This window comes from Ctenopharyngodon idella, chromosome 6, assembly GCF_019924925.1.
Source record: "Ctenopharyngodon idella isolate HZGC_01 chromosome 6, HZGC01, whole genome shotgun sequence".
NCBI classification, from domain to species: Eukaryota; Metazoa; Chordata; class Actinopteri; order Cypriniformes; family Xenocyprididae; genus Ctenopharyngodon; species Ctenopharyngodon idella.
In genome coordinates, this window is record NC_067225.1 from 22,780,316 (window position 1) to 22,798,183 (window position 17,868).

Genomic DNA, 17,868 nt, shown 5'->3' on the forward strand with positions numbered 1-17,868 from the left:
TGTTAACTAATGTAGTTAACTAATGTTAACTAATGAACCTTATTGTTATCGAGAACTAGTATGAAATATTTCAAGCTATACCGAAAATGAATAGCAGCTTATTGCAGGGCTGCATGGGCCACCGATGACACAAACAAGACCTGGCCTGTGTCATTTTAAATCTTGCCCTTTTCAATGATTCGTTTTGGAGACGTCACACGCAATAGGCTAATCCAAAACAAAGTGCATGTTTGCAGGAGGACGTCTTGAGGTTGCAGGACGGTAAACCCCGGGTGGTCAAAACTCACTCATTTAAGTAGTATTGCCGTATCAAGAATAACCACCCGCTTAACTGCTCCATCACGAGCTACAGGGAACAGGTTGCCTGGGAAACGGCCGCATGGCAACAGGATCAGAGCCGGGGGGTTGTCTGCTGCTAGCTCTGCTCCCGTTTCCCATTTCCTCACTAGATGGTGTGCAAGCCACTGGAGAGTCGACTTCCTCCCGCGGTCAGGTTCCGATCAAAACAAATCTGGAAAACTACACGGAACGCCATTTCTCGGGGTTTTCGCGGAGGATTAATATATTTTCATCCAGATATTTGTATTTTTATTTTTGATAACGGCGCGGATCGTACTCTATTCGGCGGTGATGGACATAATGATTGCAGTGCAGGATGCGTGCGTCTCCGGTCAGTGGCTCACCGCTATAATTCTTAGTCTTTGCTGCTTTTTACCATCGTGTTTGCCCGCTGGACAAACTGTGGACTATCCGTCCAGCGAGAGTGTGGTCAGCAGACAGGGAGACACCGCGCTGCTCAGGTAGGAGACTCAAGTCACTGTAGAAGTGTTCAAACTAAACTTGGCTGGCACCTGCATCAGTCGCTTTGCTCTCAGTTTTGTAAACAACACTCGGCAGATCCCCTAGTGCCGCTCCGTCACTTTTATTTGGGTCACAATCCCTGCTGGTTCCCATACTGACCAGAACAGGTTGGGACTATGATGATTTTTTACAGAGGTATTATTTTTTTTAGTTTGGGAGATGCACTGGCTCAATTATGGATATTAAAGTGTAGGGTCCAGAGACTGTCTCTATAAGGGGTTGCATAAGGAGCTGGGGAAGGGGGTAGAGTTTTGTAAACCCCGCCAAGCGGAACACATTGCACAATTACAATGAAGTCATTCATGATTCCCACCGTCCGACAAAGCCTCACGGATGTTTGCGTCCTGGAAAAAATAAAGATAGAGAAGTTGCACATGGTTATGTGCGGGATAAATGGGGGATTTGAGTCACAGTTTATATGTTATAATGAAATTTAACCCGCCCGCGTTGATTGAAAGCCTTTTCCATGGGTGTGTCTGACGGTAACTGATGCAAGTGTCTGTTTCTAAGTTTTTTATTTTATTTTTTAAGTTTCATAAGTCCATTCTCATAGTTTGCTGCTTGATATTATGGTCTAATTTAAACAAAATGGCAATTCACAATATCAGAAATTGACTGATTCTCCCATTGAACCGCCTGTGCATTTGTCTTCTCAAGAATTGAGAACGTCGTTCATATATTGCTACAACTGCAAAATCATTTGAAACATTATATGACATTTTATGTGCGTCAGAATACATGTTTCTGATGCAGTTTTGACTCGCTTTGCAAATTTATGTCGCCCCCCTTTTCATTTCGAAATATATATTTAGCACACATATTTTAGCACAGGACCACTAGTGGTGGGAAAAGTGATGGAATGTCCGACTCCTGCGAATCGGTTCTTTCGAAGCAGTTTCAATGAACCTGTTCAAAAATCTATTTAGCAATATTCTCTTATGTAAGTTCGTAATCACGTTGTTCTCGACACGCTGTACGTTGCTTGCGCTAAAACGTTCCAAAAAGTAATAAGTAGCCTACATGTTGCTTTTTATTATGGTTTTCTGATTTTTTTTAATTTTTTTTTTTTTTTTTTTTTTTACTCACGTGGATGTTTATTCGTGTGTTCCAGTTCAGCTGGTTGCAGCCGAGATTCAAATTTGAATCTTGTGTCAACACTTAGGCCTAAGTGATTTAGAACCTAGAACCTAAATATTATCATTACATTTATTAAGTTCATTAAAATATAATATTATTTATGAAAACAAACTGTCAGCAGACTCATCTGATCTCAGAATGACGACAGAGATGGTTGTTGAGTGTGAAAGTGTTTGTGACTCGAGAACTGCTCGAACTGATTCAGTCCGATTCAGGCTATGGCAAGCCGTTTTGACTTTTATTCATTCTCAGGATATGAATTCTTGATATCAACAATTTAATTTTAACTAGTTAAAATGCTCATTTTTGATATCAAGAATTACATTTCCACTAGTAAAAAAATTCTTGATATCTGTAATTGTTTTTTCACTAGTGAAATGTCACCATAGGCTGCCATTCAAATTCAATTGTTGATATCAAGAATTGATTTCTTACTAGTAATTACTACATATCAGAAATACAATTCTTACTAGTAAAAATCATATTTTTTTTAATGTAATTAATGATATCATTAATTACTTTGTTACTAGTGCAAAATATCTATTCTTGATATCAACAATTGAATTGCTACTAGTAATGATTTTTGACAATAATTTGATGTTAGTTTCTGATATGAATGTGATTGTTACTAGTAAGAAAGCCATTTTAGATATCTAAAATTATATTGATATCAGAAATACATTTTCAGATATCAAAAATGAACATTTTTACTAGTAGCATTTCAGTTGCTGATATCAAGAACTGACGTTTCAACTAGTGCCAGTTGAATTCTTGATATCAAAAATTCGCATTTTTACTAGTAACAATGTAATTATTGATATCAAAAATTAGCATTTTAACTAGTGGAAATTGAATTGTTGGTATCAAGAATTAACATTGTTACTAGTGGAAATGTAATTCCTGATATCAAGAATTGAATTCCTGATATCAAGAATTGAATTGTTTATATCAAGAATTCATATCCTGAGAATGAATAAAAGTGAAAACGGCTTGCCATACAAGGCTGGTTTATTGTTTCGGTTTAAACAATTAATTGAAAAGATCTGACTCAAAAGAACAGTTGGTTTACAAATGGGTATTGTTACAGTTTACAGTTTATAAGCCAACCGTTTAACACGTTATTTTATCTGGTCCATTCAACGCATATATGATATTTCAGTTCTTAGGTAGCCTAAAGGTTTTCATATTATCAATCTTTGTTGATTGTCTCAATCTCGCTTGCTGCTAACTACTTCACCCTCCGTTGATGTTGCTAAGGTTTTTAAATAGAGCTTTGACAATGTAATTATGGACTAGCAGCCTTTCTTGCCATAAAATAGTTTGCTTGTCTTAAGTAACGCTCAACTTCCACCGTTGGTTAGGCAATGTTTAGCATGCTATTCAAACATCAGTTGTGCACCTTGCTGTTTTTTCCATAAAGCCTTGATTGTTATCTTAGATTTTTCGTTTTGACTAAAATACACTCTAGAATGTTTCTTGTATTGTTGTTACATTTTCAGAAGTGAAGGCACTTATGCCAAGTAATTTCAATGTGACAACATTATTGTATCTCAGAATTGGGTAAAAAAAATGTAATGGGAGGCTATTGTGTACTGTGAATAGGGCTGTCATGACTGTCCCAGATGTCCAGAGAATGTCAGTTGGTGGTCTGTGAATGCTTAGTGCCTGTACTTTTAAATGTGTCCCTCACCAGCATCATTGCTTCATCGAGGCGGGTGGGAACCTGTTCCATTTCTTCTCAGGCCACACCTCTTACCGTCAGTGCTGATTAAAAGCAACACTTGAACTATAGTTCTCTGCTCTCTAAATATTTAATGAGTGTGGTAGAAATATTGCTGTTTTGCTGATGTACAGCTAGTTATTTCAGAGGAATTGTATCAATCGTGTGAGAATAGGCCTATACAGTATCTCACAGAAGTGAAAACACCCCTCACATTTTTGTAAATATTTTATTATATCTTTTAATGTGACAACACTGAAGAAATGACACTTTGCTACAATGTAAAGTAGTGAGTGTACAGCTTGTATAACAGTGTAAATTTGCTGTCCCCTCAAAATAACTCAACACACAGCCATTAATGTCTAAACCGCTGGCCACAAAAGTGAGTACACCCCTAAGTGAAAATGTCAAAATTGAGCCCAATTAGCCATTTTCTCTCCCCGGTGTCATGTGACTTGTTAGTGTTACAAGGTCTCAGGTGTGAATGGGGAGCAGGTGTGTTAAATTTGGTGTTATCGTTCTCAATCTCTCATACTGGTCACTGGAAGTTCAACATGGCACCTCATGGCAAAGAACTCTATGAGGATCTGAAAAAAAGAATTGTTGCTCTTCATAAAGATGGCGTAGGCTATAAGAAGATTGTCAAGACCCTGAAACTGAGCTGCAGCACGGTGGCCAAGACCATACAGCGGTTTAACAGGACAGGTTCCACTCAGAACAGGCCTCGCCATGGTTGACCAAAGAAGTTGAGTGCACATGCTCAGCGTCATATCCAGAGGTTGTGTTTGGGAAATAGATGTATGAGTGCTGCCAGCATTGCCGCAGAGGTTAAAGGGGTGGGGGGTCAGCCTGTCAGTGCTCAGACCATACGCCGCACACTGCATCAAATTGGTCTGCATGGCTGTCGCCCCAGAAGGAAGCCTCTTCTAAAGATGATGCACAAGAAAGCCCGCAAACAGTTTGCTGAAGACAAGCAGGCTAAGGACATGGATTACTGGAACCATGTCCTGTGGTCTGATGAGACCAAGATAAACTTATTTGGTTCAGATGGTGTCAAGCGTGTGTGGCGGCAACCAGGTGAGGAGTACAAAGACAAGTGTGTCTTGCCTACAGTCAAGCATGGTGGTGGGAGTGTCATGGACTGGGGCTGCATGCGTGCTGCCGGCACTGGGGAGCTACAGTTCATTGAGGGAACCATGAATGCCAACATGTACTGTGACATACTGGAGGAGAGCATGATCCCCTCCCTTCGGAGACTGGGCCACATGGCAGTATTCCAACATGATAACGACCCCAGACCTTGCTAAAGAAGCTGAGGGTAAAGGTGATGGACTGGCCAAGCATGTCTCCAGACCTAAACCCTATTGAGCATCTGTGGGGCATCCTCAAACGGAAGGTGGAGGAGCGCAGGATCTCTAACATCCACCAGCTCCGTGATGTCGTCATGGAGGAGTGGAAGAGGACTCCAGTGGCAACCTGTGAAGCTCTGGTGAACTCCATGCCAAAGAGGGTTAAGGCAGTGCTGGAAAATAATGGTGGCCACACAAAATATTGACACTTTGGGCTCAATTCGGATATTTTCGCTTAGGGGTGTACTCACTTTTGTGGCCAGCGGTTTAGACATTAATGGCTGTGTGTTGAGTTATTTTGAGGGGACAGCAAATTTACACTGTTATACAAGCTGTACACTCACTACTTTACATTGTAGCAAAGTGTCATTTCTTCAATGTTGTCACATGAAAAGATATAATAAAATATTTACAAAAATGTGAGGGGTGTACTCATTTCTGTGAGATACTGTATATTGGTAGATCCCATAGATAGAAAAATATATTTACAAGCTTATTTGCTCACAAATTTAATCATGTATTGAAGAGAGTGTTTTGGATTTAAAATGTTAATGACTTCTTAGAGTGTATCTAATCTGTCTTTATCCTTGGCATTGTTGTTCTCCTGAGCTGAAGAGCATAAATTATGACAAATATTGTGATCTCCCTTAAATGGTTCTTGACTTTGTGCCAATGATCATACATTTAATATTTGCAATTTGGCTGCAATATATTAACATTCTACAGATATGATGACAGTGGTACAGCTTAACATTATAATAATCATGCTTTTCTTAATTTATGTAAAGAAGTTCATGATGATTATCAGCTTCAGTTTTTAGTGTGCCAAGGAGTCAAACTAAATTCTTTGTAGTGCTCGACCAATATTGTTTTTTTTTTATAAACAGACTTATACCTTAAATGGCAGCTTTTTGATTCTGATCCTATTACAGTATTTATCACCAAAAGAAATTGTTTAAAAATATATGAGATATAATTAAAGATTTGTAGATATATTTAAATATATATTTAAAGATTTGTTTAATTGATATAAACACATATTTGCTGAATACTGACAGTAAATAAGAATGTGTTATAACGTTTGCCTTTCTATTATTAATAACATAAAAGCAAACAATATAATACTTATGTATACCATTTACTTTCTTTGTTTAACAGTTCTGTCTAACAACATATTAGACAAAACTTATTAAACAGAGATGGCAAACTAATGCAGATGGAGAATGGAAGCACGGTAGGCAGTCAAAATAAAAGTCCCCTTCTGACATTGGCCAAACAGAAAAACTGATCGGTGGAAACCGATATTTAAGAAATGCCAAATATTTGCTGATGTATCGGCCTTGGTGATATATTGGTCGATCACTAATTCTGTGTGGTATTGCATGCTGCTCTTGTAAATATAGAGAGAGCCCTGTATATTAAAGGTACTAAAAACCAGGCCAGAACTTAACATCAAGTATCTGACAATTACCAGCCATGAGTACCAGAAGGAAAGGTATAATATTGTAATATTGTGTTTTTTTTTATTTTCTATGTTGAAGGCACTGAAAGAATGTAGTAGTAAATTTGAAAGAATGTAGTTTAGTTGTTACATTGCGACGGAGTAAATGATGCATATATATTTCATTTATATATATTCCATCTATGGCCATCCATATGTATTCCATCTATGGCAGTACAATTGCAACAATTTAATGGAATATTCCTAAAGAAGCCCCCTTTCCCAGTTGTGGGGTAGGTCATGATTCTCAGGATAAAATATGCAGAAAAAAATAATCATTGCTACCAGATAATGGTTATCTTCAAAGCAATTATACCTGAAGCACTTCTGAAAAAAACAGTAGTGCCTTTTAAGTAGATTTAACCTCCCTTCTCCTCAACCTGTCACTGATTTTCATGGCTTTTGATGAAGCAGGCTCACTAGATACCAGATAAGCTTCTTTGTCCCTCAGGTGCTAGACACCCACTCTACTCTCAAACTGGAGAGCATACAGGCCTGCGCAGTTCACCTTAACAGTAATCCTATCATCAGTCCTCACCACATTCAGTGTTAATATTGAAGTCTCATTTGTCATTGGCTCCATTCTATATGAGTAAGTATTGAGTTTCAGCTGAGGACAGTAAGTCCTCTCTGAGAATTTTAGAAACATTTGAGCCATCCGTCCGTCTGTCTCTCTTGTCAATTTATCTGTCGACAAATGGTTTAAATGTTTCTAATGTTCTCTGTTCAGCATTAAAAGGAAAATGTGTCTCAATTCATTTGTGCAAGGTGCATTGCCATGGCTGCAGGTTTTTAAATGGAGTCATGTAAGCAAGCCTTAAATTAGTCCCTGTCATTTGCATAATGAATCAATGTGTGTGGATTGCACGTGGCTGTAAATGTTAAGTAGAGCCGAGTAATTGGAGGGACTGCATTGGTAATTATTAGTGAATGGAATACAAAGCAGTGAAGCAGATCAATAGCATTTAGGCTTTCTTTCCCCCTCTGAGAGCTTAATGTGATGTATCACTATGGTGGCCAACAAAGAAATCAAAAATTGCTTGATGTAAGGCAACGTTGATTGCAGTTTCCCTTGTATAGGCCTAATGGAAAAAAAGTAATATTCTGGATGATTGGGCCCTTTTATAGGGATTATTTATTTAACATAGATTCCTATTTCAGCGACCAAATTATGTAATGATATTTCTACTCGAACCATAAAGTTTAGCAATCTCAGATGTAACTACAAGCTTGATAGTCAGTTTAATTTTCCAAGAATGAATTGTATTTATTTTGCAGATGCTTTTATCTAAAGCTACTTCCAGTGTATTCAAGGTAAACATTTCATCAGCATGTGTGTTTCCTGCTAACCAAACCCATGTCATTTCTAGCACAATACTTTAACAATTGAGCCTGTAAAGCTCCTTATAGAGTTTGTGTAGAGTTCAAATGTCCTAGACAGATTAGAAGGTCATGTTTTCAAATATTTTAAATATCTGATTGTGTGTTTTTAGCTTTCTGCTAAGAAGTTTGGAAAAGCTTCACACTGAGTCTGGTATTTTTTTTATTTTATTTTGAATAGCCATTGGCCACATTAGTGTTACATAACAGACCTAGATTTTCCTGGATGGCACTTGCAGTTTTACTTTGTTAGTGTCTGTGAAAAGCAATGGGCAGTATCATGTTGAAAATCTTTTTCCAGAAACTATTTTCAAATCTGAATTGAGAATGCTATATTTACATTATCCTTTTATAGATAGCATAATCTGTTTTACTTGAATTAGCATGTGATTCGAACTTATCAAACAAGTGATGCCCCATTTATGGCCGCTATGTGATTTTTTTTCCCCTTTGGGAAATAAAACATCTATTTCCCCATTTCAAGCAAAGTTCTACCTAACTAGACTTTAAATGAACTGTCACCTGCAAGCTTGATCAAAACATCAAAATGGAATACTAATGAGAAAAGAAACTCGTCTCGAAAGTTACATGCCTGACACAAGTTTATTTTCAACAGCCTCTGCAGTGTGAGTGACACCTTACCAGCTTGACAGTTCTGGACATTCATAAATTGAACCAATTCTCTGCAGTTATCAGTGGCTAATTTAGTGGACCACAGACTCAGAGAAGGAATTTGCAAGGTTGTCCAATTAGCAGTGAAAAGTGTTGGGTTGTGAGTGCATGTCAGCAGGGAAGAGAGGGCCAGTGGAGGCGTGTCATCAATCATCTCAACAGCTTTGCCTCTGCATTCTTGGCAGACTGGAAGCCCTGCTCAGACTGGGAATGCCACACCATCATCACTGACTGTCAGCTGCTAAGATGCCCGTCAGTTCTTCCAAACGTTTTTTTTTTTCTTCATACTTTGCATATCTCGCTTTGTTTTCGCTCTGCTTAATAGGTCGCGTAATGTCGCATTTTCCATTTGTCAGAACCAGAGAGGATTGGCATTATGACACAATATTAGCTGATAGGAAGTGAGCTTATTTATGAAATGAAAACAGTTGCCTCTTGAGAGATGGCAGCGCCTGGTTTCCTTCAAGAACATGAGAATTTTAATTGCAGCTGTCAAAACCCAACCAACATGAACAATGCCATTTAATTTGTACTAGCTCACTACTTTTAACTTTTAGATCACCTAACTTTTCTTTGTTGCCAGTTCTCTGATGCTTTAAAGGTGTTTGGTTCCTCTAAAAACAGTCTGAGACTCTTTAAAAGGCCATTAACGAAATTGTGGTAAAAGCAGAGTACTCAAACTGCAATTATTTAAGTGCTGTGCTGAGTGGAGAATATGTTTTAGTCATAAGAACAAACCCACAATGCTTGCCAATTGCCATTTTTCACACATTGTGAATAGTACAAAAGGCTTGTATTATTGTGTCAGTTAGATCACGCTTATGTGCTACGTGAATTTTTCGGATAATGGGATAGTTCACCCAAAAATTATAATTCTGTCATCATTTACTCACTCTCGTTCCAAACCGGTGAGACTTACTTTCTTCTGTGGGACACAAAAGAAGGTAATGTTTCATTTGTTTTTGTCCATACAATGGAAGTCAATGGGGCCCAAAACAACATTTAACCCCACTGAGTTTCATTGTATGAAAAAAACAAATGAAACATTACCTTCTTTTGTGTCCCACAGAAGAAAGTAAGTCTCACCGGTTTGGAACGAGAGTGAGTAAACGATGACAGAATTATAATTTTTGGGTGAACTATCCCATTATCTGAAAAATTCACGTAGCACATAAGCGTGATCTAAAAATATATTCTTTTATGCAGAAGAAAAACGAGACACAAGTTTGGCACAACGTAAGAGCTTAGCAAATGATGACTGAATTTTTATATTTGAGTGAACTGTCCCTTGTTATGTAAAAGGTGTTTGAACTAGTGTTAGATAGCAGAGGCTATCTAGTGCATGTCCATAGGGTGTGTTGCCATGGTTACCTTGGTCGGGTGTCATTTTCTGTATCGGGAACACAAGTGCTAAGAAGAAACCAGTGACAGTGTCTCTAATGTACATCATGTTGTTCACTGTTTCTTAAAGACATCTTAGCATGGACGCATTTTTAACGGATCTTCCTTTGATTCAGCCTCCCTTCTCTGCAGCATTTCAATTTTCCCCTATTGCAGCATCACAGCACCTATCATAGTCCCTTTAAAGAAAATGGTCCCCCCTGTTGACTCTCATCTAGTATTGAAATGCTCTGCAATTGTTTCTCTATTTGACTGTCAGCATGGTGGAATATTTTCTGTTCTTCTCTGGCACTATGCTGTTACAGCGTAGCCGGGTTGTTGTTGAAATGCTTTTGTATGTGAACGCATTAATGTTTTAATCACACTGATTACATTTTAGTGTTTCTAATCCCTTTGCTCTGTAGCTGTATCTGATTAAAGCGTTCTCACATGCACTAGTTACTCGATGAATGTAAGTGTGCTTTCAAATCTCTGTTATGAATCAAAGACCTTTGTGGGATGGACGTTAAGCTGGGCATAATCTCTGCCAAATGGTCTCAGAAAAAGCTTACCCAAGGAGGTTCAGCCCCTGCCAAAAATGCAGTGTTTGTGAGGGAGGAACACTCATTAAATTTCCTTATTCACCTACCTTCCATCCCAGTCAAATTAAGGGGTCTTAACACACACGCCTTCATGTTATACGTCTTCCTCTTGCTATAAACGGCAACCTAGTACATATCTGTTTGTAGTTTGTTATGTCATGATACATCAGCGAGGCTGATTTTTCTGACAGTTAGCACCTTCAATACTGGCACAGAAACCACAAAGAACGGATTTCCTTCACTCGCTGCGTCTTCTTTTGAAGCGCTGAGATGATATCTCCCAGCACAAAGAAAACATCAGGGGTGAATGATCGAGTTTTTCTATAGCCTAGTTCTTCCACTACATTAGGTGGCAAAGGGTGTGCTAGCTTGCGAGAAATATGTCACTTAAGGAAGGCAGTGAGCAGAATTAGGTCATGCAAAATATGGCAGGGTCCCAGTGGGCCCTCACAGACATAATTTATCCAGTATTTGTTGTAGGAATTAGAATTAAAGTTGCGAGACACATGCCCATCTCTGTTAATTTATGTACATACTTTTCGTCTCAACAGGGTTCGAGTCTTAGTACAGTGCTGAGCACACATATGCTGTTTGTCATGTTTAATTCAATTCAGTGATATTTGTATGAAGCTTGTCATAATTCAAATCATTTCAAAGCAGCTTTACAAAGAATTCATTTCAAATTATCCTGGTCAGGACCACCTGTGTATAATCATTGTAATGATAGCTTGTATAATAGTCTTTTTTAGGGTGTAATTATAAGGCCTAGCTCTATTTAACTCCATATAGAGAAAAGACTGCTGCATCTCTTCCACTTTGACGATGTGGCGCTCCGCCACTTTTAACCTGGTATCTGAGAGATTGGCACAAAACCTGAGATTATGGAAAAGCTGCACCTTCCAAAGGGAGAAAATGCCGCCTAGTTGAACCCACATGAAACCTGATGATAGACTGGAGCTACAACAAAATGACATAAAAGGCTAAATACAGATTTCATGAACCTCAGTAGCTAGAATTGATATTGTGTACCTTTCAGAGAAGCCAAAATATCTTTATTTAGTGTGCAGGTAATGTAAGTTTTTTTTTTCTTAATTTTTAGTAGGCACTTGTATTATAATACTTGTATTATTTTGAATGTGTATATGCAAGTTTAGTTTTATTATAAATTTACTCTGAAATAGGTTAACTCTTGCAAGTACGCAAGTAATCACTTGCAAATGTGACTAAATGTCTGTTGTTAGCCATTGGCTAATAAATTGTTGGATTTCACTCGCCAGTGATTGAGTTAGAGGCTAAGAATAAGTTTACCACACATATATTTTGAGTGCATGTTGCATCCCATGACTTCTTTACTCTAGAACACTCTGACAGAGTGTTTGCCAGAAAATAATGAATAATGAGTCAGTGAAAAGAGCCATTCAGTATTTAAATAAAGCAGGATACAGCAAATTAGACTGCAGGGTTACAGACAGTTGCATCTGATGTGGTCCTATTATTGGGAGATACGGGGGTCTGTGGCTCTACCATTGGTGGTCTGTGGCTCTACCATTGGAGAAAGCATATCAGCTAACTCGGATCACGTGAGGCGCCTCAGCCGATCATATAATGGCAGTGATGTTAGTGACCGGCATTCCAGGTTTTATGATTGTCAGTTACAGTTTATGTTGCAGGGTTTCTTGTGGATTAGTGCTTTCATCTTGCTAATACATGTTGTATGTTTGTTGTTATATCGCTAGTAAATGTACATACAGTAGGACTGCAGTGTTTTTGGAATGTGCTTTACTCTGTGTGAAAAGGTCGCTTATTCAAAACAATAACAAAAGCGTAGCTTGATGACGCCGTGAATGAGCGTGGAAACATGGGAGGTGTTGTCTTCACCTCCACAGCTGATGGAAATTATTTGGATTCGATGGAGCTGAATTTAATCCGACAGGACTTGTGCAGAAATTGTGTTTATGGGTAAGCTAATTATCGTATTAGAACTTCATTAACATTACTGTGGTATGAAGCTGGGTGGTGTCGAGAGTGTGGGACATTTTATGTTGCTGTTTTTATTATGCTTATATGCCGCAGTCAGACGCTGCTGCTCCTTTTGTTTTGTTGCTTATGTTTATTTTACATTTAAAGTTATGATTAAAGTTACGTTTAACTTGTAATATAGATAAATATAAGAATATCATATTAATAAAAGCTGGATGACTTCAAACATCATATGGTGGAGAAAATGCTGTATTACTGTTACTACAAACAAAGCTCTTTCTGATTATGCTATGTTAGTCACTTGACAAAATATTTGTGTCTGATTTGCTTTTTGGGTACAAACATGCCACTCATAGTAAATCAAGAAAACGAGATTCAAACAATAAGACTAACAATGTTGAGCTATGTAACGGTGATTTTCTGTCAATACAGGTATCCAAACAGTTGCTCACCTGTCTAATAAAACATATAAATATATTAAAGCGTCTTTGGTGTTTCCATGGTTTTTACAGAAGTAGAACTGGAAATTGAGGGTAATGCGGATATGATGCATTGACGGGACGGAATGACACAGGATGTTACACTGATTAAAATAGCTGATTTCTATGGATTTAAACATTGTTGGAATCATTTGGGATGATGTAAGTACACAAGTCAGCAAAATATATAACATTGTTTTTATAGTGGTTTTAAATAGTGTTTTTTTAATATTTTAATCCAAAAATCTTACATATTGGGCCTTTAAGATTAGAATTTAATCTGTTTATTAAATAGCTTCACTGGGCATTTAGCAGTGGTACTAGTCACTAAAAAAAGTTATTCAATTGTTGAAAAATTTTTATTTATTGTTTTATTTATTAAACTAATATATATATATATATATATATATATATTAGCTTATATATTTTTATATATTATATATATAAAATAATATTATATATTTTTTTTACCTTCATTCATTAAAAAGCGTTATATCATCATCATTAGGCACACAGCAGTCATAAGTCATTACAATTACAATTACAATTTAAGTCCAATTTATTTGTTGAAACCTGGAAGCCAGAGAGAATTTATTTTCATTTTTTTTAATTTTCATTTAACAACATACAATATTATACAATATTTATAATTAATTTATTCATTTTCTCTTGCTCTTGCTTTAGTTCCTCTTTCAATGAAATCCCTAATTTCAAAATACAACATGTGCTCTGATTGGTTAGCTGGCCCAATGTGTTGTGATTGTGATGTTACACCTCCTTACCATAATCATAAGTTCCTTTTCAAGGTAGATCTCTCAACATTACGTCATCATAGCTCACGCTTTGGGCAAACTCCTTTTCCCCGAAAATGATAAAGCCTGATTGAATCACGCTATTACAACTGTAATAGGCAATGGCGCTCACACACTTGAGCGAGGGGCGGGTTCAACCACTATATAGCTCAGTGCCGAGCGACATTGCCTCAGATCTTTCTTCTTCACTTGACTATGCTGTCTTCGATAAGCCACCTATCGCTCACCGTTGAGGTACGCTCTTCAGAGGAGGGTGCCTGGACTGCCGTTCCTCTGCAGTGTTCCGGTGAGTATGACATCTTTTATATAAGGCTACAGATAAGCTGTCTGCTCACCTCTTCTCCCCCTCTGCTGCCGATCCGCGGAAGCAGAAGCTGCTGCAGCTTGAGATAGGAAGTTTAGGTGATGGGCCTGCGCTGGTCAATTCCCACTAAAACCTTCCACGTCTAACCTTCGGAATGAATAATTGGGGTTCAAAACAGACCCTCATTTGCACAATACAAGCAGCCCCCTCCCTTAGAGCAGCGGTCTGTTGTCTACAGAGCAGGGAGAAGTTCCAGTCGCTCCATCATTCACACAATATCAGCAGTCGAGCACAGAGAAGCTCCAATCATTCTCATTCACACAGTATAAGCAGCCCTTTGCCTCAGCAGCGGTCAGCCAAGTACAGAGCACAGAGAAGCTACAGTCGCTCTCATTCACATGGTATAAGCAGCCCCTTGCCTCAAAGAAACGGTCATCCGTGTACAGAGCACGGAGGAGCTCCAATCGCTCACTCATTCATATAAGCAGCCCCTTGCCTCAGCAGTGGTCAGTTGTGTACAGTGCACAGAGAAGTTCCAGTCGCTCACTCGTTTGTGCGACATAAGCAGCCCCTTGCCTCAGAGCAGCGATCAGCTGTGTACAGAGCACAGAAAAGTTCCAGTTACTCACTCATTCACATGATATAAGCAGTCACCTGCATTGCGTTACATTATCAATTCGCTCCCTCAAACAGCTTGCATTGGAAGAGATCCTCTCGCAAGTTGGCCAGAGGACTGATTATTTCAGTGCACATGGGGAAGTTTTCTACCTTTGAGAGGTCTCAGGAAACACTGATGGCTGTGGCCTTGGCAGTGCACCAACTGGGACTGCTTGATGTTCTCGCCCAGCATGGGCGGTACCCCTTGAAAAGCAGTTTGAAGTGTGTTTATAGGTGTTGTGAAGTAGTTGGCGATCCCAACGTGGCCACCGCACTATTGCGATTTAGGCATTATATTGATAAGTCCTTTAACTTGTAAGGCACTGGTGCTGTGGCCGTTTTTCTTGGCATTACTGTGATATAAGCAATAGTGCCGGTGCTCCTGCTGCTTTGCTGTCATTCACCCACAGTGTTCAACTAGGTCCGGTAGCTCAACTGCTGTAACATAAGCAAGTGCCGCCATTGTCGCCGCCGCTTTGCTCTCATACACTCATGATGACAGCAGAAAGACTGTCCGCTCTCTTATGTCTGTTTCTCACATCCCCCTGTTCGTTAAGGGCGACGGGAACAGTAATTGCCTTTGTGTATATCTATGCATATATACAGTACATATGTAGACATATATCTATATGTATAGACAAAGCGCTTCAGAATCGGAGCTTCTCCTCCTCTCGGTTTCTCAAAGTATGGCAGCTCCCTGCCTTCGAGCGGCGAGTTGCCAGGTTTTAAGCACAAAGTGCTTTGATCTCGATCATGTTATAAGGAAGTGTAGTAGGCCACTGAGCAGGCCCTGACCAAGACTGTGGTACCTGCCCCATCTTGGACATAGGACCGACTGAATTGTGCGCTGTCGAAGCATCCATTCAATGAGCGCATTCAAACAGACCCTCGCACATGAGTGGCCAAGGGACTGGATTATGTCAGTGGACCTGAAATATGTTTACTTTCATGGGCATTTGCTTATCTCAGTAACGTGGTGTAAAACATGGGACAAAGGCCTGGTGAAATTTACCCCTCAATCACCTTGTCTTTATCTTGCAAGAGTACTTGTACGGCAACTCTATGCCCTCCATGCTTTGAGTGTATAGCTGCTATAACGGCTTGTCGCCATTATATTCAGAATGGCCTTGCTGAATAAGAATTTCAAATGGCACAAGAAGGCTAATATCCTCGCGTCCACTCTACATGACCAACTTGTGCTGAGCGCTATTGTCAGAGTTAAAAAAAACTGTATGATAAGATTTATGCCTAGATGTAATTATATACCAAAGTGCTTTCAATGCTGTTTAGAGTTCAGGTTATAACGCTTCAAGTGTTTGATTCTCACGGCATGATCTCTGACGGAAGAACTGAAAGCATTCGCTGTGCCCTGTTCACGTGCTGCGTGCTTATGTGGATAGAAACCATTCATATTCACCTGTCAGAGCAACTGTTCGTATGCTTCGGGGGAGCTAGGATGGACTATCCACTGTCAAAGCAGACACTTTCGCACTGGATAGTAGAGGCCATCAGTCTGGCTTATGCTTCTCAGAGAGCGGACTGCCATATAGGTGTTCATGCCCACTCCACTAGGGCTTTGGCTGCATCTTGGGCTTGGTCTTAGGTAAGTCTATTACAGGACATTTATCTAACAATGGGATGGTCTTCGCAAAATACTTTCACTAGATTCTGTAACCTTGAAATCCATTCTTTTGCACAGCATGTGCTGTCTGTGCAACAGGAGACATCATTGGATGGCTGAAAGACCTTGTGGCCATGCCCCTCCTCATTGAGTGGTTTTAACTAGGTTGTATTGTTGGTATGCTGCGATAGTGGAGGCACCGGTGTTTCGTTGTAGGATTATACACTGGCTGTCTGTATGTGTTCTTATTTATTTTGAACAAATATATTCACCGCACAACCTGCAGTGTTCTGCGTCTGTATTTTCACGATGAATAGGGGCTCCAGCTGACAGCTGCCTGCATCACTGAGTGTGTGACATTGTTATTTTTACCTGTGTTGCGTGTCTCCATTAGGTCTAGTAACTGACCTAGAGAGAGCTTTGTGCTCTCCTGCCTATTATAAACACCTGCTTCGACATGTGCTGGGCTCATCCCGTTTCAACTCTTATGGTGGATTTGGGGATTGTGTTGTTTTTACATGGTGGGGATTTTATGCATTACCCAAAGCATCAGCTATGATGCCTCAATGTCGAGAGACCTACCTTGAAAGGAGACGTCTTGGGTTACTCGAAGTAACCATGGTTCTCTGAGAGTAGGGAACGAGACGTTGCATAAGTTGCCATGTAAAACCTCCTCAGAGTCTTTACAAGTATGCTCTCACTCATAGAAAGATCTGAGGCACTCGACGCTCGTTTGGACCCGCCTCTCGCTTGAGTGCGCAAGCGCCATTGGCTATTGCAGTTGCAATAGCGTGATGCAATCAGGATTTAGCATTTTTGTGAAAAAAGGAGTTTCCCCAAAGCATCAGCTATGATGACGCAGTGTCTCGTTCCCTACTCTCAGGGAACCATGGTTACGTTGAATAACCTGAAGCGTTTCATCTGCTCAAGTGTATATATTAACTTTGGCGTCTATTTTGCCATACCAATCCAAGCCCGATTCAGACCCTGAGAATGTTTACGAACAAGAGGATCATGCAAAACCTTTGCAAGCATGTATTTTACAGGACTTTTCAGAGTGGTAAGTCTCTAAGGATCGGTGAACAGTCTTACAAAAGCGAGAGCCCCGTAGCTAAACACTACATCAACACTGTAAAGTTAGCCAGCAGGCTAACAGCTTTGCCCTTTGTTTACATTATAGCAACAACATAAAACTTATAATTGGAACTGTTAATATAAAACACAACAACAAATAATAAAACATACTTAAACATAATAATAAAACATAAGGTTGTGTTCCATAAACAACTGATTGTCCCTACAAAATGGGAACCGCTTCGTCTTTCAGGAGAGGATTTTGTGTGTAGCCAGCTGTCCTCCGTAAAATGTGCAGCGCACAGATAAACATTGGGGTTATAATGTTGAGGAATAATG

General features: G+C 39.3%; 1 protein-coding gene across 7 annotated transcripts in view; it reads left to right on the forward strand.

Moving 5' to 3' along the window:
• Positions 1-249: 249 nt before the first annotated feature.
• Positions 250-17,868, forward strand: part of negr1 (neuronal growth regulator 1) — a 182,227-nt gene continuing 164,608 nt past the window's right edge. Inside the window, exon 1 of one of the 7 annotated variants that reach the window (XM_051897967.1) lies at positions 250-800. In XM_051897967.1, the coding sequence (XP_051753927.1) occupies positions 631-800 (170 nt within the window). In that variant the 5' untranslated portion in view covers positions 250-630. The remainder of the gene's footprint in view (positions 801-17,868) is intronic. The other 6 variants (XM_051897968.1, XM_051897969.1, XM_051897970.1 and 3 more) reach the window with 6 other exon arrangements.